Genomic DNA, 23,911 nt, shown 5'->3' with positions numbered 1-23,911 from the left:
TGAATAAATGCACAAGAAGCAGCAAGTGTCATCGGGCACTACGTGCACTGAAAAGTTAGTTTAAACTTTGCTGACAAAAAAAAACCTGGGAATTGCATGAAGACAGAAGCCAGTTTGAATCAGACCACACGTGCACGCTCAGACCTGCACAACGTGAGGTGTGTCATGTTCCTGCCGAGCCTCCACAAAGGAAGACCAATAGAAAGAAAATCGCTCAACCCAAACTGTTTATGCCAGGCACACATGCCATCCTTTCACAGAGACAGACATACAGAAGCCAGTTGCTGCAGAATTCACTGAGCCTACAATTCATGAGAAAGATCCCCCATTTTACAGTGAGATGCAACGGATATGCCTATTACAGGTTGTTTTTGCTTCATCAATGCTAATTCTATCCAAATCACAAGGTGTGATCGGATCAGGTCACTCCTGTCTCAGATGGAAGACTGCGAATGACGGACAGACGCGCATCACGTTTCTAGGAGAGGACGCAGCCGGCTTGCGTGTCTTGTACCTCAGCCTATGGTCCGAGGATACACGACTGGTAACATGCCAGGTCAATGCCAATCCTTTCATCACAGAAACATATCGCACTCTTTGCAACAGAAGCGGCAACCAGAATCCACATGTCCCTCCGAACTTTAATATTAGCATGCTGTTGGCTGCGGATACTGCCTGCGCATTGGCCTCCTCTAGTGCGCAAAAGTTTACCAAACGCACAAGGAGAGATGTGACAGTTGGCAGAACTCGGAGGAAGCGCGCCTGGATATTCCCAGGGACGCTGTGGTGCGGCACTGGAAGCAAAGCAGTTGGATATGATGAGTTAGGTGAGGAGAGTAAACTTTGATATTTAATTCTTTTCTGCACTTTTAATACCCATATAGGTATATTTCAGGTAGGAAAGCATGATGAGACATCCCATGAGTAATGGGTAGGCTACGAGCATCTCGATGTCATTTTCATTTAGTATGTAGGAAGTTTGGGCCCAGTTTTAAGGGGCCAGCTCCTTTCAGCTGTCACTATCATTACCACCACCCACTTCATCAACAGATAGTAGGCCTAGTGTAAATTATTACCACCGTAGATTATTATTAAGTATTTGCCTTTGCATTCATCATACAGTAAAGCTACTTACTTCAGTACTGAACATACAGTATAGCTGACATTTTAAGTTTAATAAAACACGACAAAAGAAAAGATACTTTTTATTTTTATTGAATTGCATTGAACCAAAATGAATGGTTATAAACTATTTTAGTCAATCCGCAAATCATACATTTTTTAACTGTCTTTGATGCTTTCGGATTTGAAATGAGTAAACACATGTTTGCTTCTGGAGTTCTATGACATTTTCCCTGTGATGTGTGGTTGAATTTAAGTTCAGTCTTGTTCTCTTGTGTAGGGATGTTTGAGAGTGCAGATAGATGCTGCCGTGAGCACGACCACTGCCTGCATGTCATCCCGTCTTTCACTGTGAATTATGGGGTCTTCAACCGCAACTTATACACCATCTCACACTGTGACTGTGACCAAAGGTGAGACTCAGAATGCTCACCCTGGGCATCTAGCACTGAGTCTGGATTCAAAGTTTTTACTGCCTCTAAGGAAACTTTTGCAACCAGGGATTCCAACCCAGTCTCACAGAGGAACGTTTATTAGCTACGTTGGTCCACAAGGCAGGATTCCCATTTCCCAACCAGACCTGTCCCCTTAATGGTCTGTCAAACAAGGTTCTGACCTACTCGACAGCTGAATATGATTACATTTGGAAGTTTAAAGTGTGTTCTATACCTTACACGTCATACTAATGAAAGTGTGCTCCTCTCTGGAATGCTTGTATAATTTACCTGTATCAATATGCCAATAACTTGACAGATTTAAGTAGAGGAACTTTTGACATAACCATTCATCCAGGAGTAATAATATACTGCTGCAATCAGCCCTCGGGATCATTTTTGGATGTCAAGAGTGAACAAGTTGCTCTCCACAGTGTTGGTTGGGTATACTATTTATTAAACTAGCAGAAATATTAGTTTTATTCTCACTTCATATCTGGTGCTGTCAGGTGCATGTGTCATTTGTTTCCCCTTTAACTTCATTTGTAAGTAACTGACACTCTTTCATCAGCTAAAAACACTATCTATTGCCAGAAACGGTTTAGTCTACGCTAAAGGTGCAGACAAAATATGGGCACCATTCAAGGATTTTTACCCACCATGCCCATGTTAATTTTGACTGATATGTCACTTAAACAGGGCTTGTTCTTTTTGCCTCTCACCAGGTTTCGACAGTGCCTTCTCAGTGTGAACGATAGCATTTCCAGCATGGTCGGCTACAGCTTCTTCAGCTTCTTGCAGGTTCCCTGCTTTGAGCTGAAACAGAAGAAGCAATGCCCTCAGATGTACGGGTGGGGAATGTATTAGACACACTGACATTATTGCTACACAAGACATTTGTTCAGTGGAAAGAGCAGGGGGTTATATGGGAAGTTTGAGCAGCAGATCTCTTGCAATAACATGCCTGCCACTCTCACACAATTATAAATGGCACTGTGCCATTCTGTTTCCACAACTTATTTATAATGTTACTAACAAATGTTCTTACAAACAAGATAAGATTAATGGTTAACCTTGCATTAATAGTATCTCATTGACAAACTGCACTATAATACTTATAATTTAAGATTTGTGCGTGGGTGACTGATTCTCGAATTTCCACTGTGTTAGAGTCATTATCTTCCTCGAAATTATAGATCATTATCCCAAATAGCAATACACAGAAAAGTTCATCTTCATGTAGTCTATATAAGTTGGAAATTCAAAATATAAAGTTTTTCATTGCTTGGTTTTAACATGTTTAATCTCTGCAGGTGCAAAGTATCCCAAAGTGATCTGTATGCTGTCTTGGAAAACCCCCTTCCTTACACCTCTGAGGTTACAAGCAAAAAAGTGGACAACACTGACAGCAACGTCTTAACAGGTAGCAAAGGGCAAAGCTTTGTGATCAGCCCACACAAAAAGTCACCAAAAAGTAAACATCGATGCAGCTCCAGCGGAGGCTCTTTCTTCCCTAGAAGGAAAAAGGGAAAAGGATGTAAAAGATGCATGAAACTGATTACAGCAGCACCCCCTCAAATGACCTCAATCTCAAGGGTGCACACCACTACTCCTTCAATCACAATGGGTCTTTTGAATGCTTCTAAAAGTAGCCCATTGATGCTTCATAAAAAAAGAGTTGGAAAAAAGAAGAGCGGCAAAAAGGGCCTGTCGGCTTACCCCACAAAAAGGAGCCAAGCTAATCCACAGGTAACCAAAACCTCCTATCCACCAGTGACATCTACAACACGAATCACCCCAACTTCAACACCAGCAGTTCAGCTATACCTATCAACAGCATTCACAGCAGTGACCAAAAACATGAAAAGTTGCAAAAAAGTTCCAAAACAAAGTCACTGTTGTAGACTCAGGATGAGTCTGAGAGGTGACACCTTTCAGCCTCGTTGTAAGAGTTGTCTTAAACAAAATACAAAATCTCACTCAACAACTGTTACACCCTCAACAACGACACGTGAATTACCAAATACAGTGGCAACAGTGAAGACTCTAGCGCTCGGAAAGACAACAGAAACACCCAAACAAGACACTACAAAAACACTCTGGAGTACAGCATCTTCTGCAAGACCATTCACAACAAAGCTGAAAAAAGCAGTCTCCGTTAATAAGAATAGCAAGCTAAAAAAACAGAAGGATTTCCCTCCACTACAGAATAACACAAGCCTAGAGCCTATGGGTAGTACCAGAGCCCAAAGCACACATGAAGAGAGACGCCTGAAGCAAAATATTTTATTGCATAATGTGACAGGTGAGTGTATGCAGCTGCTGAACACATGACATATGCTGGGGCCATTGCAATCAGAGACCTCACTTCAATATTATGACACAATTACAATAATAAAGACATTTTATTAATTACTATTTCAAAGTGAGCAATGCTGCCACTACGAAAATGTGATTATAAAATGACAAACAAATCAGTGGGATTATTGTATGTAAGGTGGCTGAGTGAAATACTCTCTCAAAAAACTAGAGCTACATGCTACCTAGTAATGCTCCCTACTGGTGGGAAAGGATGCTAATTTTCATCCCAGAGAATATTTGACAATATCAGGAGGCAATTTAGTACCTTTGTTATCTAAAGAATTATGGGTACGCTATGAACATTTGTGAAATAACCAGTGTTTATTTTTCACTCTTTCAGACAATCAGCTTCTGTGTGAAGGCCTCAAATATCTTGATGAATGTAAATACAAAATCCATCCTTTGAAGAAGAAGTTCGATCTGCAGAACAAGGAGTCAAAGACAGCATACCACTGTGATTGCACCAACCGGTAACACAACAGCATTTTTGCATTTTATTTTTGAATGATTCACAATCCTTAAAAAATATACTAATTAATACTAAACAATTGGTGTCATTCAACACAATTTCAAACTATGCAACTTGAGGTTTGCTTCATTTGCTTTGTGTTTTCCTATGTATTTTCAGCATAATATTCTTAATCCTGGAAACATCCTAGCACAGTTCATTGAGGCCAAAGAAATACAAAGCCGTACACAGCTTTTGAACTGATTTAACCCAAAAGCTATCTTCCCAATAATCCAAGACAGAAAGGTGCTTTGTTGTTATTTTATAATTTCTGGATATCTCAAGAAAGAGACTGGAGACAGGGGCATACAATTTAGGCTTCTGGTATTAGAGCCCTTTCATTTAGCATGCCAACTCAATGTATTACTGGAACCCTTATTGTGAATGAGCCTTGTAGTTCCACAACAAAAATATCTGCTGTGAAAAAGGCGCAACACAAGGACCCTGAAACTGAATAGATCCTCCATTGATGTCAATCATAACTGTTGTCAACATTTTTATTTTGTATTTCATTTTTGCAATACAAAGCCTTATAATTGTTTAATGATTGAAGGTTGCACACCTATGTCTTGTGTCATGATTACAATAAATTACATATAGGGACTACTGAATTTAACACTTAGGCTTGAGCAGCAAATACCGTTTATGGTAAGACTGTTATAGCTCATTGTTAAAGGGAAGGAGGAAGGCCTGCCCCCACAGGCAGCTCCCTCTGTCTCTCTTTGTCTGTTTCTGCCTCTGAGTGACTCACAAATGCATATTGCATACATCACCGCTCTTGTGTTTTATTTCTGCCTTTTTACCCACTTTATTTCTCTATGTGAGGTTGTAAATCTCCTCTAATTTTTCCCATTTTCAGCTTGGCGGTTCAGATTGAGAGTTTCAAGCAACCCAGTATTCTCCCCACGCTACTGATGGATTTTGTCTCTCAATACTGCTTTAAACTGCCAAAGGAGAAAAAATGCCACCGCAGAAACAGGTTTTAAGCTCAGATAAGCTTATTAATGCAAATCTTAGACAACCTTTGGTAACAGCAGTGCAAGTATACTGTCTAATGTGTAAACTGAGTTTGCTTTTATAACAGATTATCATGTTGGGTCTCGTTCTGACACTTTTGATATGTTTCTTTTTTAGATGTTCTGGAGGCTTCAGTAAAGCCTCTGACCTACTTCAAGCAGTTGAGATGATGGAGGAAAAAGACACGGCTGGGGTGCGAAATTCAGTCAGTTACAGAAGAAGAGGGATTCCTGTTCGTCTTTATAAGCGATGCCTAAGGCTAGAAAGAGAAGCCGATGTTATGGTGCAGCTCACACGGCTTTAAACTAAGGGTATATTTGCAGCAACACTGAATTTGGTAAGCTACACTTCATGCATTATTTTTATGTTTATTTCTGATGGTGAGGTGTAATATTTGTAAAATATTTGTAAATATACCACTGATATAAATGTAACATATTTTTAAAGCACTGTAACAAAAAACTGCAAGCTTTCAGGTTGTGCATTGAAAATGTAATAAAATCATGTATTTTTTAATTGTGTTTGAATTTAGTAATTGATATTAAAGCATGTTTTAAGCTATTTCAGTCATAGGGTGTATTATCTGCACTGCAATTTAATTGAGTAAGGAAAGTAACTAGATATACTCCAGTCTGCTTTCCAAAACAACCAATCAGTAATAATACTCCTGTATGACAGAAGTCTTTTTTTACATTAGAAATGATTAGTTAATAAACATTATAGTATGATCTATACCTGCCTTTCATTTTCTGATCTCTAAATGTTTTTTCAAAGACTGCAACTGTCCAATGTGCAATTGATTGCCATTTCATTTCATGAACTCTAGCTCTTACAATGTGTTGCATCAGTTTTTTAGGTATTCACTTTTGGGGTATTTGAAATGGAAATAATCAAGATCCATTCCTGTGCTACTACAGGTTCGAAACATTTTCACCAGGTTTTTTGGATTTAGGGTTACACATTTTGTGATTTTTGTTGTTGTTGGCTCTATACATTTGTTATAATTTGATATTCAAAATGTAGACATGTTTTTTCTTTACTTAGTTGCTTTGCTTTTATTGTGCAATGTTTAAGTGTGATAATAGCAAGTAGGTTAGACACAGTCACCATTAACCTTAAGTGACCTCTAAACCTGTAGCAGCTACAACCCAAAAAGGTTGTTTATTTAACATTAAAGAAACAGTACATTAATTCTCACACAATACATGTTAAGAATGATATATGATAGTTCATTGAAATACTTGTTTACATTGGAGTTTAAATCTCTAATGTTCAATACAGCAACAAAAAATACAGGTCAAATAATAATCCATTGTTATATTTTCTTTGCCTGATGCTCACCTTACTATTTCTTTGGTGTCACCCAGAGGATTGTTATCCACCCAGACCAATCTTCATCTTCTTCTTATATAAAGGCATGTGCAGTTTTCAAGCATTTGGACTACCTATGTTGTAAATGTTATTATCTTTTTAATTTAAACACTTACACCTATTGCACGTCTGTCCGTCCTGGGAGAGGGATCCCTCCTCTGTTGCTCTCCCCGAGGTTTCTTCCATTTTCCCCCATTAACTGTGCGGTTTCTTTGGGAGTTTTTCCTTGTAGATGAGGGTTTAATCGTATTTGCATTCTGTTTAAACTATAAAGCCCCCTGAAACAAATATAAAATGTATGATACTGGCTATATAAATACATTTTGGTTGATTGGTTGATTGACTAAATGACTGATAATTTCCCCGTAGTATAATTATTACAGTATTAGGATGTGTTGTTAGACACCAACATTAACTCATGAATTTTTGACAGCTTTTATTCTGGCCCGCGGTGCATGCTGGGAGCAGCTAGTTGGCCTTGGAAACATGGCGTCGCACTGACAGCTGGGAGACTCTCATTATCTTCTCCAGCCACTGACACAGCGCCCGGGCCGTTAGCAGGGCTGACTTCGTTCACAATTTACCTGTGAAAAAAGGAGCTTACTACAAATGCGGGATCCCACCTGAAAAAGACTGTTGTTTTAACGGTGCGGCGCAATAACGGATTTAGCACTTGTGTCACGCCCACCCCGCTCGGTAACGTTATAACGGTAGCGTACGGTAAGTTAGCATCAGCTATTAGCCACCGTTAGCTCGACACGACCACCCGTGTTATGTGAAGAGGAGCGTCTTCTAACTCCCTGTCTCTGCTCGGCTTAGCCCCGTTAGCCTAGCAAAACCGTAACGCTCTGCCCCGTCTAACACCATCGTCAGTAGCGACAGTTATGTTGTTGTAGCTCGCTAGCAGGCTAACTAGGGCGTTTTCTGTCATTCTGTCACTGAATTTTTAATGTTCGACCCCTTTGGCATCACTGTCGGAGGAGAGAGCGATGGGCTCCGGGGCTGTGGACTCGTCCCAGTGGCTTTCGGTGAAGGAGGAGACCATTTTCCTCCACGACGGACTCATTCGGGTCACAGATCTGGCCGAGCTGCCCAGTGAAATTGGAGTGTCTGAGCAGGGGGACACCGAGCAAGAGGTGGGTTAAAGCCATGTCACACACACACTCTCACTCACTCAAAGGTTTATATATATAGAAACACACTCTCACAGCTGTGATAAGGGTGTATTTTCTTATTGTATTCATGTGTTTTTACTGTCAGCTGCAACACACCCTCAGTGGAAACGGTAGAGCTAATGTTAGCAGGTTTACTGCCTTGCATGTTATTGACCCACTGTCAAGGAAGCGACCGTTGTCAAATCACTTCCTGTCATCTCTTCCAAAATAGAAGCCCTGCACACCGACCTGTAACCTAATCACACAAGCAGCCACATGTGCAGTGGATACAAACAAACATCAGAGGTGGAAGAAGTACTCAGATCTTGTACTTTAGTAAAAGTAGAACTGTAGGAATACTTATAAGTAAAAGGCCTGCAATCAAAATGTTACTCAAGTAAAAGTACAAAGTACTAGCATCAGAATATACTTAAAGTACCAAAAGTAAAAGTACTTGTTGTGCAAATCAAAATGGTATATATTGTTTGTTTTGATTATAATTATTGATGCATTGAAGTGTTATCAAAGCTAAAAGGTGCACCTAATTGTATTTACTTATATTTACTTAGTTGCTGCAGGGTAGCTTGTGAATTATACTCCAGGTATACATAAAGTCTTATTGAAGTGTTGATTATATTCATCATTAACCCAATTCTGCAAAGTAACTATAGGTACAAAATAAATGTAGTAAATGATTAGTAATTTAACTACTTATTAGTAGTAAGTTATGATTTACCTCTGAATTGTAGTGGGGTAGAAGTACAGAGTAGCAAATAACTGAAGTGCTCAAGTAAAGTCCCTAATAATTGTACTTAAATACAGTACTTCAGTAAATCTACCTAGTTACTTTACACTACTGCTATACCTATAGTTTCTTTTAATGACACATGCAAGTTATTCATATTTACGTGATCTTCTATATCATTAACTTTTCAAATAACTGCATATGAATTGTCGCTCGCACTGCATTTGCTCTGGTATCAAGTTGCACAGTTTAAACTTTATTAGTAGTGCCGGTGCAGCAGTTTACTAAGGCAGGCAACCTCTCAGATTGCACCAGACTGTGAGCATCTCTTTGGTTCAACACATAGGAGAGTTGAGTCCACTAACTTCTGTCAAAACATGTTATGTAGATGATAACCCACACACTTAAATGACTGAAGTTATCCTATCTCTCTTGATAATCTACACCACACAATCTCACACATTTTCTGATTACTCAAGTGTAGAATGCTTATAGTGATCATAAAAAATGATTTATTGCCTGATGCAATGTAGTCTTGTTCTCTTAACATATATAATCCACGTTATGTCAGATCAGATGCTAGAAAAGTAGCACTTTATGATATGTGGCCTTGATTTTTTCCCCCCACTTTTGTTATTTTCTGACATTTATCAAGTCTTAAGTGTCTTGCCTTGGCAGAATGTAGTTTCATTTCAGTGTTAATGTTAAAAAAAAAATTCAAGACTACAGGCTTTTATTTTGAAGGCAACATTTCGGAATGCATGGGTCTATGTATTTATACAGCAGAAACTTTACAGTGATGCTGATGGAAACTTCCAGCTAACATTGTTACATCCCTGATATTCTGGAGCTCTACCATGTAATAAGGCTTCATCTAGTAGTATCCACCAGTGTGGGTACATTTGCCGCAGTAATCGGGTCACATGACCATGTGCTGGGGTCTAATGCCTGGTCGTGGTAGATAATGATGTGGCTGCCAGTGATGGTTAACCACTTAAATCAATGATGCCTTATGTTAGCTTGTATATGGGTATTAGGGCTATTTTACTTTTGCCATTGCTGCCACTGCCATTTATCTAAGCATTAACATTTTAAGATTTTTTTACGAAATAAAATGATATAGTTTATCCAACAGGCTTTGTTTTGGTTCATTTGCTTAAATTACTTTGTCACTTAATGGCGAAGGATGCTGTTACTATTCCTATATTTTGAATCTATTACATAGTAAAAAGGTTTGTGTGTGAATCCCTGTTTTAAATGAACAGATGCCGTATTTCCTTTTCTGTTTGATGGGACAAGTGGCATGTTCCACACTTTAGATCGGGAAATGTTATTTTCACACAAACTGAGATATGTGTAAGGCTTTTTGTGCTTATCCCCAGACTTTGCCTGCTTGAGTTAATTTAACAATATACAGTGTGGTTCTTTCAACTCTGTCAATTCAGCTGATGGTAACACTAAACCGCTTTTGTCCTAACCTATTATCCAAGTGTTTAACTGGAGCTACAAATGACCGGTTTGTTATTTGCCCTTAACCAGAAATCTATTGCATCATCAGCTATAGTAAAACTAGTGGAAACACAACAGCTGCCGATGGCTACTTTACTATTCAGCCATCAACCACATGCTGGTCTGATATAAGGACATATGTTTAGTCAGCAGCTCCAACAGATGACAAACCACTGGATAATTAATGAATGGGAATGGGCAGGTTTGAAACCCTTACCCTCACCCTTTGTCTTTTTCTTGTTTTTCAACTTTTATGTAAATTTGGGGCTAAAATGTAAAAAAATAAGGCTATTGTCCCCACCATCCTTCAGTAAATTCAACCTGACTAACACGTTTGGATGTACGTGCTTGAGACTCAATAGGTTTGCATTTGAATAAAAGCTCTTACAAATATTTATAAAGATAATATAAACATTTTCACATTAAGAAAATTAAACCTTTTAAAAAAACAGAGTAGCCATGTCTGTTGTTGTCAACATCCTTTGTATGGTAGGCAGTAGCTCATCAAGACATAGGTCCCTCCACTTTTTCCTGGTTCACTTCTGAATCTCTACATCTCGTCCTTCTTCCTTTCGTAGGTGTTTTGATGCTGACTATTTTTATCGGCATGCAGCATTGTTCTGTAGAGCAAGGTGGAGGAAGCCAGCCTCCAGGAGTGTTACTGTAACATAAGTAGCATTTCTGAAATTGAATCAATATAAATTGGGCCGGCTAAATGGTATAATGGATTTTTTTTCTAGTTCATGATTCGTCGGCTACAGAGTGTGATCAATATCTGAAATGCTGCCTAAGTGCACATGAAGCACATTGTTTCACTTGTGATAGGCTCTCCCAAATGTGCCTTGCTTTCCCTGACCATTACTTCGTAGTCCAAGTAAGTGTTGACACAACAGTTACCCTGTGGCGGTGATTCACAGCTGTATTGTGGAAATGTTGTGTTCCACCGAATTTCATAGCCATGTTATAAATAATTGTTCAGCTTTAAATTAAAGTGTTGGCTGCATATTAGCTCACAATGTGATAGCCTACATCTTCTGGACGAACTGGTTGGTTTTGTCTCTACTGAAGGTACAACATCCCTACTTGTGTTATTACCTTGTAGTGTAGGCCTACTGGCTATTGATAAAGTCAAATGCTCTGCAATTAGAATAAGATGAAGTAGAAACCTTATACAACCCTAACTTCAAATCCAAGTCAGTTGTTTAAATTCTCCTCTGCCGTGCTCTTCTATATTTAAATTCATATTCCTGAGTTTAAATTCCCTCTGAGGAAACACATGGTGAGATATGTCTACATAATATTTCTAAAGTTGATTGTTATCCAAATGGTGAAGACTGTGAAATGGTAACAATTTTGTAATATTGTTGCTTCTTGTTATCTTGCCCTGTCCTCCAGATTCTAACATTTGAGACAAAGAACCCGGTAGAGCTCGCTGAGCGACTGCGTGCGGTCTGTGGAAACCAGAGCAATGCATACGCACGCCTGCTGGAGTACCGTCTCAACGCTCTGCGTGGCCTGTGGGGGGCGCAGCGGCAGCTGGCCCTGGAGGAGCAGCAGGAACGAGAGGGGACCGGTGGGGCCGATGAGGAGACCTTGGCCTTGCTTAAAAGACAAGGTCTGCTCCAGCAACCCGAGCAGGCGCCTTTCACCTCCCGGGTCGGTCTGCTGCTGGTCTTTCCCCTCTTGCAGTCCCAGACTCGCAGTGACCCGGCGCTCTGCGGCGTCACTGCAGAGGTCCTGCTGTCCTGCCTCCGGGACTGCCAGCCGCTCAGCCTCAGCAAAGAGCCCGCTGACTGCCTCAACGGCCTGGAGGGGCTGCTCTGCTCCTGGCTGGAAGATGGTGCCCAGGAGTCAGGGCAGCCGCAGATCCTTCACACACACAGACAGAGGGAAAACGCTGCTGCTGCACTCGTGGCACTTGCATGTGCTAGGTGAGGCCATACATTCTCTCCTTGACCCCCTCCTTCATAATTCTGAGGATCCCATTAATGACTCTTATAGACAGTGAACTCACAACATATATTACACAGTAGTCAACACATTACGAAAAGCCTATCGTACAAATATTTATACAATAAGCAACAAGAACTCATTCAGAAATAAAAGCACAAAAAAGGGATAAAAAAAAGTATGTTAAAAGAAATACTTCTGAGGGACTTCATTCTTAACTAGATCAATGAATCAGTTCCGTGTTGCCAAAGCTGAAACAGGTAAACAATAAAGTGACCTTCAGCCTGCTGCAGCTTCAGCCCTGATTCTACACTTTGTGAAATAAATTAAAGAAAGCAACCGGGCCCTCAGAAGAGACAGGGCCACTTACTAGTCGTTATATCAGATGCTTATATGAAGGGGTGGCGTTAATTACTTTTATAAAAAATAATTGTTTTGTTCTTTGCTCTAAACACAACTAACCCAACAACTAGAACAAGAACAAACAAACAAACTTGTCAATGTAATATAAGGGGTGTGTTGTTGTTTCTGTTCATCAACTAGCCCACAGAAGAGCAGAGCAGTTGTTTTTTTAGCATTAGTGCCTGAACTCTGGACTTCTGCTGGTGACATCTGATCTTGACTTGTCAAAACCAGAACTCTCTCCCCTCTTTGTCCAGCCTGTGTCGAGGCTGAGAGCCCTTTTGTTACGGGGAACCATCCAGCCCTACTGCCTTTTCACCGGCAGTGGGAGCTAATTAAAGAGCTATCAGCTTTGCTCCCCCTCATGGGGTCTGTTAGTAAATTCACAATGTGAGAGGGTTCAAAGACTGCGCAGCCTTGTGCTTTGACATCAGCTGTTGACAGGATGTTTACATAGTGGGGGGGAGAAGGCGACCCAGACACAGTAATGTCTGTCGAGTTAAAATACACACTATAGAACTTGTAATCAATATCACCTGGTTGTTTTCTGGCCCTCCATTTTCATTTGATGCCCAGTTTTTCAAAGCACAGTTGCAATTCTTGTTCTTTTGCTAAAAAGAAAGCAAGAATAGCTCTTCAGTAGACCTCTTCCTGCATATATTTTCTCTCTGAATACAGAAATACTTGTGTTCAGTTAATAGTGCAGAGGAAAAGCAGTAAGTGGGCACTTCACACGTTAAAGTAGGTTGCTCATTACATCCTGCTGAGAGTCGCAGTGTAAAATAATCCCTCTGCTGCATTTCTAATAGAAAATATATTTTATTCTGATGTAAAAAGATTCCCAGCACATTACATCAGATCTTTTCCATTATTCAAGCCGTGTATTATTCCACTTCTAGTTCTGGAAATGCTAACAATGAGCTTTCACTTGTGTTTCATACTGAGGCCTTCTGACTAATTTGCCAAATTGTTCTCCAGGGGATCGCTGAAGACCTTCATCCACACAGTTCACCTGCTGCAGAAACAAACGGATCTGGGCCAGCTTCCTGTGTCAGATGTCCTGTACAGGTGAAAGCATATTTTTAGTTCATTTAAAAATATAATTATTAGATATTTTCCCATCTTGTAACCACATTGTATCTCTCCTGCTTCAGACTTTTGCTCCTGGAGGGAGGTCCCGGCTCTCCGTCCTGCCTCCTGGGGGGCAAACACAGCGTGTCCTGGGGTTTTGAGGACATGCTGCCCACACCTGATAATTCTGCTGGAGGAGCAGAGACTAAAGGTAGAAACCCTTCCTGTAATTTGTTAAACTATAACCATAAATACAGGCTATGACAGATGCAGTGGTTGTGATGAATTACGTCTTTTTTAAACATTTTTTTTATCTTTAGAACATTTGTAATGCTTTAGTATGAAATGCAAATGTAGGAGTGAGGAGAGTGTGTTTTGTTGTTTAGGGCTTTTTTTGCATAATTTTTTTATAAGCAATTAGCACAGTATGTATAGTGAAGAGCGTATGATGAAACTGAACAGTGTTGAATCTGACCGAGGCTCATTGCTGCATGAAGTCTCCTCTCTCTCTCTGTTTCCTGTTTTATTTCAGCTGTACCATCATTTAACAATATAATACGTTTAATTAAAAAAAAAGCCCCTAAATGAATCTCGGAAGACAGATAAAGTTCTGTGACTGTGAGGAGGTAAAGCAGTGGAGGGGAGAGTAAAGTTCAGTGTAAAGCAATCCATCAGCTGACCTTGTAGAGTGTCGGAAGCTGATGAGGGCATATATCCATAGAGGATGTTTAACATTTACATTTTAATGTAACCAAACTCGAGATCAATTGTCCTAGATTCCTGAAGAAATGGCAATGCTCAAAATGAAAAATTAAGCAAAGCTAACAGATGCCATCACCTCCTTGTTTAGCACCATTATCCTCTGCTCCCACTCTGCACTTCTTCCACTCCCAAGTTGATACCTCCTCCCCTTTTCCTCATGATTATCTGTCATCCGTCTGTAAGTTCTCTTATGTTGAATATTCTCCCTGTGTCCTGCAGACACTGACCTGGGGCGCTGTCTAGCCACAGACGGGCTCTATCTATACACCACTAACTCCTCTGGGAGAGGACTCAGCAAGCTTGGCTCTGGTTTACATGGGACACTGAGGTAATGTGACTCCCCTCTTCGCCTCACTTTCTTTTTCAGCAGCATGAGAAAGAGAGAAAGACGGGGGAAAGTGGGTGAAACCCTAAAAATACCCCTTATCACTTACCATGGCACAGGGTTATTTCCTGGACATTTTTTTTAATCTGCAGTCATATCCTCCCAAACTGTCTTGGATTTATTTAGTTCGACAAAAGGACATTGTGTGCTCTGCCTCCTAATTCCATAGTGTTGTAGCACATTATGTTACTAAAGCAAACAACAAGTACCTTCAACAGTTTGTCTTGAGTTCAAGGATCCCAGAGCTACTTGCAGAAAAGATATGTGCCGGTTCAGGCCCTGGACTCGGGTAACTGTACACTTGAAGTAGTAAACAAACATTTCTGGAAGGAAATGAGACTTGGTGGAAACCATATAATGAACTCCAGTAATTTTTACAATGTATGGCAAGGGCGACAACTACATTTGTAGATCCACAACAACTTTGAACTTTGCAAAAGGCTAGACCATGCTTAATCCTGTGGGAACAGATGCATTTTGTAGCTTATCTATTCTTGTTTTGTTTTGTTGCTACTCATCTCGTTTTTCTCAAAGAGTGACCTCTAAACTGGGATTTCCACAAAAAGATCCACCTTGAAATACTTACATGTTAACAGGTGCACTGTGTTTGTGTTTGTGCAGGGGTTTTGTGTACTGTCGAAATGAAGAGTTGGAGCCTGGCTGGGTGGTGTTCAGCAGCGGTCGACTCCTCCACCGCCCTTCGTCCTTCGATGCCAAGCCTCATCAGCTGTGCCAGGTCATTGACCCCTTCACCCTCCAGGTACACTATACTTTTACCTCACTATTTTAATTTTGATGTTGTATCATTCACTAAACCTGCTATTGCTTGTCTTGAAGCAATTCATCTTTTTTTCTAAATGAGTTAGACAAATACTTATTTTTCATTTTAATGCAATTTAAAACGATTTCAATAATTTGATCATGGAAACAAAGTATAAAGGCCCACAATGGGGCAGCCAAAATGCAAGAGGTGATGATAAATGTTTGTCATTTTGTAAGACAGGGTATTTTATAAGCTATGTCCATGACAGTTTTCAGTTGATATTCACTGTGCTATTTGCAGGTGTGCCAGATTGTGCCCATGCCAGCCCACCATTTCCCTGTTGGCAGCAGCATGACCACGCTGCATCTCTGCTCAGATGGAACCTACCTGTACTGGGTCTGGTCCCCAGCCAGTCTTAATGAGAAGACACAGAAAGGCCACTCTGTCTTCATGGATGTCTTTCTCCTGTCTGTGAGTACGGTTTGCCCCGCCATGCACAGTACTCCCAGTGCACCTGTGATCCACGTTTTGATGTTTTTCTCTCCCTTCCTGTCCTTGGTGCAGACACAGACAGGGTTATGTGTTGCAGACATCTTGCAGGAGAGGGTCATTTTAACTCGCAAGGAAGGCGAGTCTTCAAAGTGCTTGAATGAGCTTCTCCTGAGTCGAATGTCACGCTTCCGGGCCTCCCATTCTGCCACATTGGCTGCTCTCACAGGCTCTGCAATCACCAACACGGTCAAAGAGGAGCAGTCAGGTAACTCAACTGCAGAAATTCAAAATCAAAATAAAATAAGCTCTCTGCAATCCATGTTGGATATTATGACTCAATATTTCTCTGGTGACCATTTTCTGATTAACTCTGTTATAGCTGTCAACACCAGCTGTGGGCTCCCTCTCAAGACCCTGAGAAAAACCCCTATGTATGTGTGTGGAACCTACCTAGTGATGCTGGTCTCGCCTCCGGGTGTATCTGGGAGTTCAGCCACTCGCTCCCTATTTGGAGGAACCAGCAGTCTGTCCTCTCTCAAAAGTAAGAGCACATACAGTCATTTGTAAATCCAATTGGTTGAGTTTCTTATCATAAAATGTCTACATTTATGCAATGTTTTGTTGATGAAAATACAATACATGGTCTTATACGATATGAAAATACATTACAAAGGATCATGTTTAGCTGCTGGATGACAAAAAAAAATCTGATTTCAGTTACAGTAAGGGTTAAGATTAACATTGATTATTGGGTACATGGGTTTTGTTACGTTACGTTTGATCACACACAATGTTATAAATAGACATTAATAAGCTCTGATGAAAAAATGCATCATTTATATTTATTTTTTTTGTGACCACATTTTTATTTAGCAATTGCACAGCAAAATACAAAAATACAATACAATATTGAGTGGGCATGAAAAGTGTAAGGTCGGCCATTTGTCACAAAAATATGCAACCAAACTTCAATAAAATACCACAACTTCGTGACGCAAAGAAAAATAATGACCCCCCACCCAAACCAATCTAACCAAAACAAAACTAACACAGCACAATAACATGTGATAAGGAAAGAAAAGGGAAAATTAAAACCAAAAAGCAGCCCCATGCACGCCTGCCTGTATGCAAAGGGATGCATCCAAAACACAATGGAAATGATATAGACACAGACATACACAAAGACGCAGACAAGCACGCACGCACGCACGCACGCACGCACGCACGCACGCACGCACGCACGCACGCACGCACACACACATACATCAAACTTCAGGGGAAAGAAGGAGTCATAAAATGAATGTCACAAGGGGTGATGATAGTTAAGGTTATAAGGTTACCCCAATAAGCCTTTCAAAGATTCAGCTGCTGTCTGCCAAATGGACAGAGTTTTTGCAGTAGCTCCATGAATACGGGCAGTTGACAATTCCAAATATACCACATCTAAAAAGGTAAGAATCCACTGTCTAATGTTAAGTATCTGTGAGGGTTTCCATCGCGTAACAACCATCTTTTTGGCGGCCGTGAGCCCAGCTAGGATGATGCGCTTATTTAGTCTAGAAGAATGAAGTCCTGAAAAATCATTCAGAATCAGAACAGGGACAGTCGCTGGTACCGACACAACCACTAGATCTGACAGTGTCGAAGCAACATCAAACCAGAACTGTGTTACCGGTGGACAATCCCACATCATATGTAGGAATGTTCCTGGAGACTTTAGAGTACAAAAGGAGCACAAGGGAGAGTCTTATTAGTTTCATGTAGAAAAGTTTGCGAGGGGTTAAATAAGTTCTATGTATGAAATTAAAATGTATTTGTTGATGGTTAGGATTACGTGACGCCTCCTTTACACTATCCCAAACGTCCTCCCAGTCAAATTCTGGATCCAGAGCAGGATAGTCTTGTCTCCACAATCTGTCTAAAGGCAAGTCAGGGTATGAGGATCCTAGAATAAACATGTACAACCTAGATACCATACCCTTGGTATTATTTTGCATTGACATCAATCTGCTCAGGGGATGAATGGGTAACGGTTGCCGCCAAGGCACACCATATGCTTTCAGGGCTGATCTGTAAGTAAAAAAAGAAAGAGGAACCTGGAAGATTGAATGAAGTTCTAATATCCTGGAAGGAACCTAGGGCAGTGTCATTGCATAAGTCTTTAAGGTAATGGATGCCACTATTGCTCCAGTGTGATGAAGAGATAGGTCTCCCTCCAATCAGTAGCCCTTTGTTGTTAAACAGAGGGGAAAGAGTATGCCATTTACAGGATATCTTACATTCCTTTTCTACCAAGCGCCACGTTCGAATCATATTTGAAACTAAGGGAGCGAAGCGTTACATGGTTTGCTTGTCAGAAACATTAGAAAACACAACATCTCCCAAACTCCATGGTCGTACCATTTTTTCTTCCAACTTGCGCCAAGATACTGGGGTGTCAGGATCACACCACGTAACAATAGGGCGGAGCACAAATGACCAAAAGTAATACTTAAAATTAGGTACAGCTAAACCACCATCCCCTCTACTCTGCAAGGTGGAAAGTTTCAGTCTGGGACGTTTTTTGTTCCGGATAAATTGGGAAACGTCAGAGTGGAGTTTCTTCCAATAATCTGTGGGAGGGCAAAGTGGAATCATTGAGCTAATAAAATTAGTTCTAGGTAAGATATTCATCTTAACAATAGCGGTCCGGGCCTGGAGAGAGGCAGGTAGGATAGCCCACCTATCCATATCATTCTTCAGGGTTTTATGCATTTCCAAAAAGTTATGAGTTGTAATGCGATGCAAAGAAGGGAAAATCTTAATTCCAGATATTGAAAGTGCTGGACAACAGGGACATCAGCGGGGAAAGACAGTGTTTTCGCTGAGTCATTAAGAGGCAAAAGAGCAGATTTGACCAGTTGATCTTAAATCCAGAGTGAGAGCCAAACTCCTCACAAATTGATAATAAATTTGGTATTGACTGAATAGGATTTTCCATAAAGACTAAGACATCGTCTGCAAAAAGAGCTACTTTATGTTCCGTTTGAAGAATCGAAATGGGGTTTATGGAGGTAGACTGTCGTATCATTTGAGCCAGGGGTTCGAGCGAATGGCCAAAGAGTGAAGGGCTCAAAGGGCAGCCCTGTCGTGATGACCTAGTGACAGGGAATGGAACGGAAAACAACTGCCCAGTTAGAACTTGTGCAATGGGGTTAGAGTACAAGACCTGAATCATATGGACAAACCCTTTCCCAAACCCCATAGTTTCCAGTACAGACCACAAAAAGGACCACTCCAGCCTATCAAAGGCCTTCATGGCATCAAGCGACAGCACAGCTTGTGGGACTTTTGCATCTTTTGCAGTGTCAATTATGTGAAGAAGTCGCCTAACATTGTCAGAGGCAGGTCTGGACTTGATAAATCCCGTCTGATCACAATGAACTAAAAATGGCATAAACTTTTCAATACGCCACACGCAATTAGCTTTGCGTAGACTTTCCATCATTTATATTTATTGAGAAGTTGAAAAGAAATGTTTTACAAACCCAAATCATTTTTACTAAAGGCCTCAAATTGTTAAAAATGTATAAAAATGAGTTAATTCACTAAACGTAACTCTTTCTTTCTGCACAGTATTAGCCTCCAGTCTGGTTTTTAACCTAGCTGACGGGCAGTTCAGCAGCCGTGCAGACCTCATCGATGCTCCTGGCAGCTCTCTTGGCAGAGGAGCACAGGTGGCGGGGCTAGGTGAGCAACACTTTTTTCACCTTTCACTCTAACATGTTGAAATAACAGAGGATAGTCAAATAGGTCAGTGCCAAATTAAGTGACATATAACTCTCTTCTTTGGCTTCACAGGAGCATGTTATGATGCACTGAACAACCTGATCTGGACCTGCTCCAGTGACTACATAGATCAGTGGTGCAATCCTGGGAACCAAGCCTTCCATCATGTGTGTCACAGGCTCGGTGTCAGCCACGTCATCAAAGAACCCAAAGGTAGAGAAACATATCCCTAAAACCATCAAATGCTCTTTGTGTTATGTCGGATCAGACCTGCAAACATCTCAAATATGTTTCCGTTCACAGACGAAACGGTGGCCACTGGCGAGGTGATCAACCAGCTGCTTCATCATGTAGGTGCAATGTGTATACATCAGCTCAACCTGCTGGCAGCCAGCAGCAACAGCCTGCCCCTGGGGGCGCTCCTGGGCAAACAACACCCTATCGAGGCCCGTCACTTCAGCAGCATCTGTGACATTATGGAGAAGGCCATGGTCAACGGAGATACCTGTATCATACGCTGCATCTTGGTGGTGTTTCAGGTCAGTTAGAGGTGCAGCTGGGGACAGTTTTGCAGAAAGAGACTAAGCCATTTCCTGTCGTTGTGAGTATTGTTTTTTTTCTCTGTTCTGTGCAGGTGGTGTTCAGGTTTTTCAATCCTCAGTCAGAGCAGAATAGGGAGAGTGTGCGTCGCTCAGGCCTTCTCCTGTGGCAGCTACTCATGGCTCCAGTGGATCAGATCGGAGCAGAGATTCAACGAGAGGTGTGCCTCGCCATCAGGTAAGTCCCAAATTCAACGTTAAGTCCAGGACATTATTAATGTTTATGAACCGGAGTAACTGTCAAAATTATGTTTTGTAATAGATTATGCTAGATTTATTTTAGTGTGTCTCTCAGTGGAAAATTGTGTTTGGCTTCTCACAAGTACAGCAATGGTATAAAATAATAAACACACAATTTAAAACATAGAAATACAAAAGAAGTATACTATTTATAATCGTTCAAATGACAGTTAGCACCCAATAAGTTATATAATTAATCAGAGAGAGATCGCAGCAAATAAAATAGCATGTTTTGTCTCTGAAGTGACTCTGAGGCCACTACAAATAAAGAAGTATTGAATATGTTCTGGCTGGCCCTTTTTGTTGCTGTACAATGCTGTTAATTTATATGATATAAATGTTATGATAAATGCTTTTAACCAGACTTCTGTTTCATTTCAATTATGTGTTGGTCAAAGCAAAAGCTCCTCAGCTTCCTGATTAAAAACAGGAAGTGGCTCCCTTAGAAAGGCTTTTTCAGTTCTTATTCAAATGAGGGTCTGATCAATAATTGTGACCAAGTACTACTTTTCCTACAGGCTGATTATTGAATGTGACAGGGCGGATATTACCGGTTCCAATTGCTTTTTTTTGGATTAGTTGTTTGGTTTTGGCCATAATTAATACCATTTATCTTGTCTGACACCAGTCCTGAAGTACAGTGACCTGGCTAAAATCAGCCTGCTCATGTCTTCTTTGTTCACCCCCTCTCTGTCCCTGTAGCTCAGGCCTGAATACTCTGTATCAGGGGGAGGCTGAGCTCAACAAACTGCTGAAACTGGTTCTAACTGAAGGTGACTATGACCCTAAAGACACACATGAATATAACTTGCTAGCTGTGGTGCATATTTATAAATATCTAATATTCTGTGTAATTGTGTGACACTAAGGTGAAAGGAACAGCGGGCTGTCTCAACTTCGTGACGTCATCCTGACCAACCTGGCAGACCAACTGCAGAAAAACAGATTTGGGAGTGAAGAGGATGACCACTACAGGTCAGTCGCTGTTCTGTCCATCATTTCCAGCGCAATGTTGTGTCTTATGATAGAATACACAAGTGAAAATAATCTCTCTCGTTGACAGATTGAGTGATGAGCTGCTTCACTGTATCCTCAAGACTGTAGTCAGGGAGTCCTGCCTCGTCATTACCAAATGTCAGACTGTCGCCCGAGATGACTTCCAGAAGCTGCTCTCCACTGTGCCAGTAGGACCATCAGCTCAGCAGAAATAAAAGCCATCTGTGTTGATTAGGATCAGTTTGTGAGATGGCTTCCGTATTAACTTGAGACATTTTTTCCCCCTCTCTGCAGGTGGTCTCCCCTTGTCTGCGCTACCTCATGGCTGTTCAGAACCACCTCCTCAGTAACACCATTCTTATCCGTCCGGATGATAACGATGACAGTGACAGCTCCATACAAGGGGATACAATGAAGGTACAGGTAAACACCCCCTTTAATACCCCTACCTCTGTGTGTGTGTGTGTGTGTGTGTGTGTGTGTGTGTGTGTGTGTGTGTGTGTGTGTCAATGAGAGACCAACCCTCCAACGGAGCCACGGGAGATCACTGATCGTTGTGGCATTGCAGAGTCATTTGTGCTCATTGCCTTTACCAAATATAGGTACTGTATTAATTAAGGACATGTTCCCTTTTCTCATCAGTTATCATGGTTACTGATTACAGGATGAACAGCTCAGATTGTGCTTACTTGTGGGCTCTTAGACATATATTTAAAGAAATAATATTTGTATAACTTCCATTTTGCATGAAAGAGATGATCACCCAAATTCTTGAAAGCAGAGTTACGTAAGTTTGGGTATATTGTTTGTGTGTGGTCCTCAGGAGTTGCAAGGCAGCATCCTCTCCCTAGCAACCAAGATCCTGGTGGGATGTGATGAAGTGCTGGAGACGCTGCAGCAGGTGACCACAGCGCTCATCAACAGCGACATCGCTGACAGAGAGACCAGGTGAACCTTTAACTTCTTATTTTCTAAAGTACCTTTTATGTAACTGACAAACCTAAAACCAGACTTGATGTTCTCTTAGTTGCCTGTAATGCGCTTTTTCACCGTGAAATTAGATTTAGCTTATCCTTGGTAATGCAGCCTCCTGTGAAATAATTTTGGACGCAGAGTTTTTTAAAACATTGTGGCTTTGTTTTACCTCTTCAAATTTTCAATTTCTTGTCTTGTTTTTCCGCCATGACTCCATCACCTTGACGTTACATTTTCGCCTTTTTCTCATCTTCATGTTCAGGTTGAAAGGCCTTGAACAAGTAACCAAGGCAACCATGCTCGGTCACCTGCTGCCAGTGTTGCTCACCACTCTGATGCATCCCAACCTGCAGACCCTCACTCTTGCTGACGCCCTCATGCCTCAGCTGGTGCAGCTGGTCCTCTACACCAGCCAGGTTGGAGTCTTCCCTGTCCAAAACACAATTCAAATCAAACAAAACGTTTTTACTTGAATAGGAAAAAAACAAATCATCAATAAAGGATTTGTTTCCGCTCTGTTTTCAGACTGCCCTGCTACTAAAGACCCAGTCCCCCCTTTTCACTGAAGAGCCTGCACCTTTGAGCGGCTCTCTGGGGCCAGGGGCGAAAGCTTGTGCTGGTGAAGACAAGTATGTTTTCTGAAATAATAAGAAGTGTAGCAGATGACATGTAATCATCTGCCATCTGATAAATAATTCGCCGCATAATCTTAATAAAAAAATGTTTGATTAAACCAGTTATTCATGTGTCTGTCATATTAGAATTCTTGATGAACGCGAGGAGCCTGGTTTCCTGACTGGGCTGAAGATCCCTGCCCCGTGGGCTGCTGGGAAGACAGTTGAGACGGTGCACCCTGTGAGGGACAATTACAAGTTCAAAGAGACAGTGCACATCCCAGGAGCCCGCTGCCTGTACCTTCGCTTTGATTCTCGCTGCTCCTCACAGTATGACTATGACAAGGTACTGACTCCTGAATACACTATCTGTAACCCTCAGTATCTCTTACACTGTGTGCAGTTTCTCTGGGACAGAATATCATATGGATTTTACACTAAACCTTTTCTCTGATATTTCAGTTGGTTATCTACGCTGGTCCCAACACGAACAGCCGTAAAGTAACCGAGTATGGAGGGAACACCCTGGGATATGGCAGTCGCAGTGTCTTGGGGACAGGATGGCCCAAAGACCTTGTCAAGGTAAGAGCAGCTGTTCTGCACAAACACACACCGTGAAGACATGGTGCACATACACTCTTCTAGAGCTCCTTTTTTTATTGTCGCGCTTTAG

The 23,911-nt window shown here is 41.2% G+C and overlaps 2 protein-coding genes across 7 annotated transcripts in view; both read left to right on the top strand.

Moving 5' to 3' along the window:
* Nucleotides 1–43: 43 nt before the first annotated feature.
* On the top strand, nucleotides 44–6,174 carry LOC134873308 (group 3 secretory phospholipase A2-like). 3 transcript variants are annotated; one of them, XM_063896806.1, is made up of 7 exons: nucleotides 44–827; nucleotides 1,403–1,535; nucleotides 2,282–2,407; nucleotides 2,870–3,861; nucleotides 4,258–4,387; nucleotides 5,285–5,404; nucleotides 5,560–6,174. In XM_063896806.1, the coding sequence occupies exons 1-7, from the start codon at nucleotides 341–343 to the stop codon at nucleotides 5,744–5,746; spliced, it is 2,175 nt and encodes a 724-aa protein (XP_063752876.1). In that variant the 5' UTR covers nucleotides 44–340; the 3' UTR covers nucleotides 5,747–6,174. The 3 variants fall into 3 exon arrangements, with proteins under 3 accessions (XP_063752876.1, XP_063752878.1, XP_063752877.1); XM_063896807.1 differs by having other exon boundaries at nucleotides 46–827; nucleotides 2,282–2,401; XM_063896808.1 differs by lacking the exon at nucleotides 2,282–2,407 and having other exon boundaries at nucleotides 45–827.
* A 1,128-nt stretch (nucleotides 6,175–7,302) lies between these two features.
* The window catches only part of LOC134873307 (probable E3 ubiquitin-protein ligase HECTD4), a 40,124-nt gene continuing 23,515 nt past the window's right edge, over nucleotides 7,303–23,911 (top strand). For 2 of the 4 annotated variants that reach the window (XM_063896805.1, XM_063896802.1), the window contains exons 1-22: nucleotides 7,303–7,949; nucleotides 11,617–12,152; nucleotides 13,552–13,641; nucleotides 13,728–13,855; nucleotides 14,626–14,734; nucleotides 15,413–15,551; nucleotides 15,855–16,025; nucleotides 16,119–16,311; nucleotides 16,426–16,587; nucleotides 19,662–19,775; nucleotides 19,887–20,027; nucleotides 20,118–20,353; nucleotides 20,449–20,591; nucleotides 21,356–21,426; nucleotides 21,523–21,628; nucleotides 21,717–21,837; nucleotides 21,944–22,066; nucleotides 22,473–22,597; nucleotides 22,887–23,040; nucleotides 23,150–23,253; nucleotides 23,386–23,584; nucleotides 23,701–23,820. In XM_063896805.1, coding sequence (XP_063752875.1) covers nucleotides 7,803–7,949; nucleotides 11,617–12,152; nucleotides 13,552–13,641; nucleotides 13,728–13,855; nucleotides 14,626–14,734; nucleotides 15,413–15,551; nucleotides 15,855–16,025; nucleotides 16,119–16,311; nucleotides 16,426–16,587; nucleotides 19,662–19,775; nucleotides 19,887–20,027; nucleotides 20,118–20,353; nucleotides 20,449–20,591; nucleotides 21,356–21,426; nucleotides 21,523–21,628; nucleotides 21,717–21,837; nucleotides 21,944–22,066; nucleotides 22,473–22,597; nucleotides 22,887–23,040; nucleotides 23,150–23,253; nucleotides 23,386–23,584; nucleotides 23,701–23,820 — 3,432 coding nt within the window. In that variant the 5' untranslated portion in view covers nucleotides 7,303–7,802. Of the gene's footprint in view, nucleotides 7,950–11,616; nucleotides 12,153–13,551; nucleotides 13,642–13,727; nucleotides 13,856–14,625; nucleotides 14,735–15,412; nucleotides 15,552–15,854; nucleotides 16,026–16,118; nucleotides 16,312–16,425; nucleotides 16,588–19,661; nucleotides 19,776–19,886; nucleotides 20,028–20,117; nucleotides 20,354–20,448; nucleotides 20,592–21,355; nucleotides 21,427–21,522; nucleotides 21,629–21,716; nucleotides 21,838–21,943; nucleotides 22,073–22,472; nucleotides 22,598–22,886; nucleotides 23,041–23,149; nucleotides 23,254–23,385; nucleotides 23,585–23,700; nucleotides 23,821–23,911 lie in introns of all 4 variants that reach the window. The other 2 variants (XM_063896803.1, XM_063896801.1) reach the window with 1 other exon arrangement.

Source organism: Eleginops maclovinus, chromosome 12, assembly GCF_036324505.1.
Source record: "Eleginops maclovinus isolate JMC-PN-2008 ecotype Puerto Natales chromosome 12, JC_Emac_rtc_rv5, whole genome shotgun sequence".
NCBI classification, from domain to species: domain Eukaryota; kingdom Metazoa; phylum Chordata; class Actinopteri; order Perciformes; family Eleginopidae; genus Eleginops; species Eleginops maclovinus.
Note: the sequence above shows the minus strand (reverse complement) of the source record. Positions and strands in the feature narration are given on the sequence as shown.

Bases quoted from the DNA above. Each gene is read 5' to 3' on its own strand.
- LOC134873308 (XM_063896806.1), top strand. From the start codon at position 341: ATGCAACGGATATGCCTATTACAGGTTGTTTTTGCTTCATCAATGCTA. The intron at 1,536-2,281 runs GTGAGACTCAGA...GCCTCTCACCAG, and splicing joins CACTGTGACTGTGACCAAAG to GTTTCGACAGTGCCTTCTCA. The intron at 4,388-5,284 runs GTAACACAACAG...TCCCATTTTCAG, and splicing joins CACTGTGATTGCACCAACCG to CTTGGCGGTTCAGATTGAGA.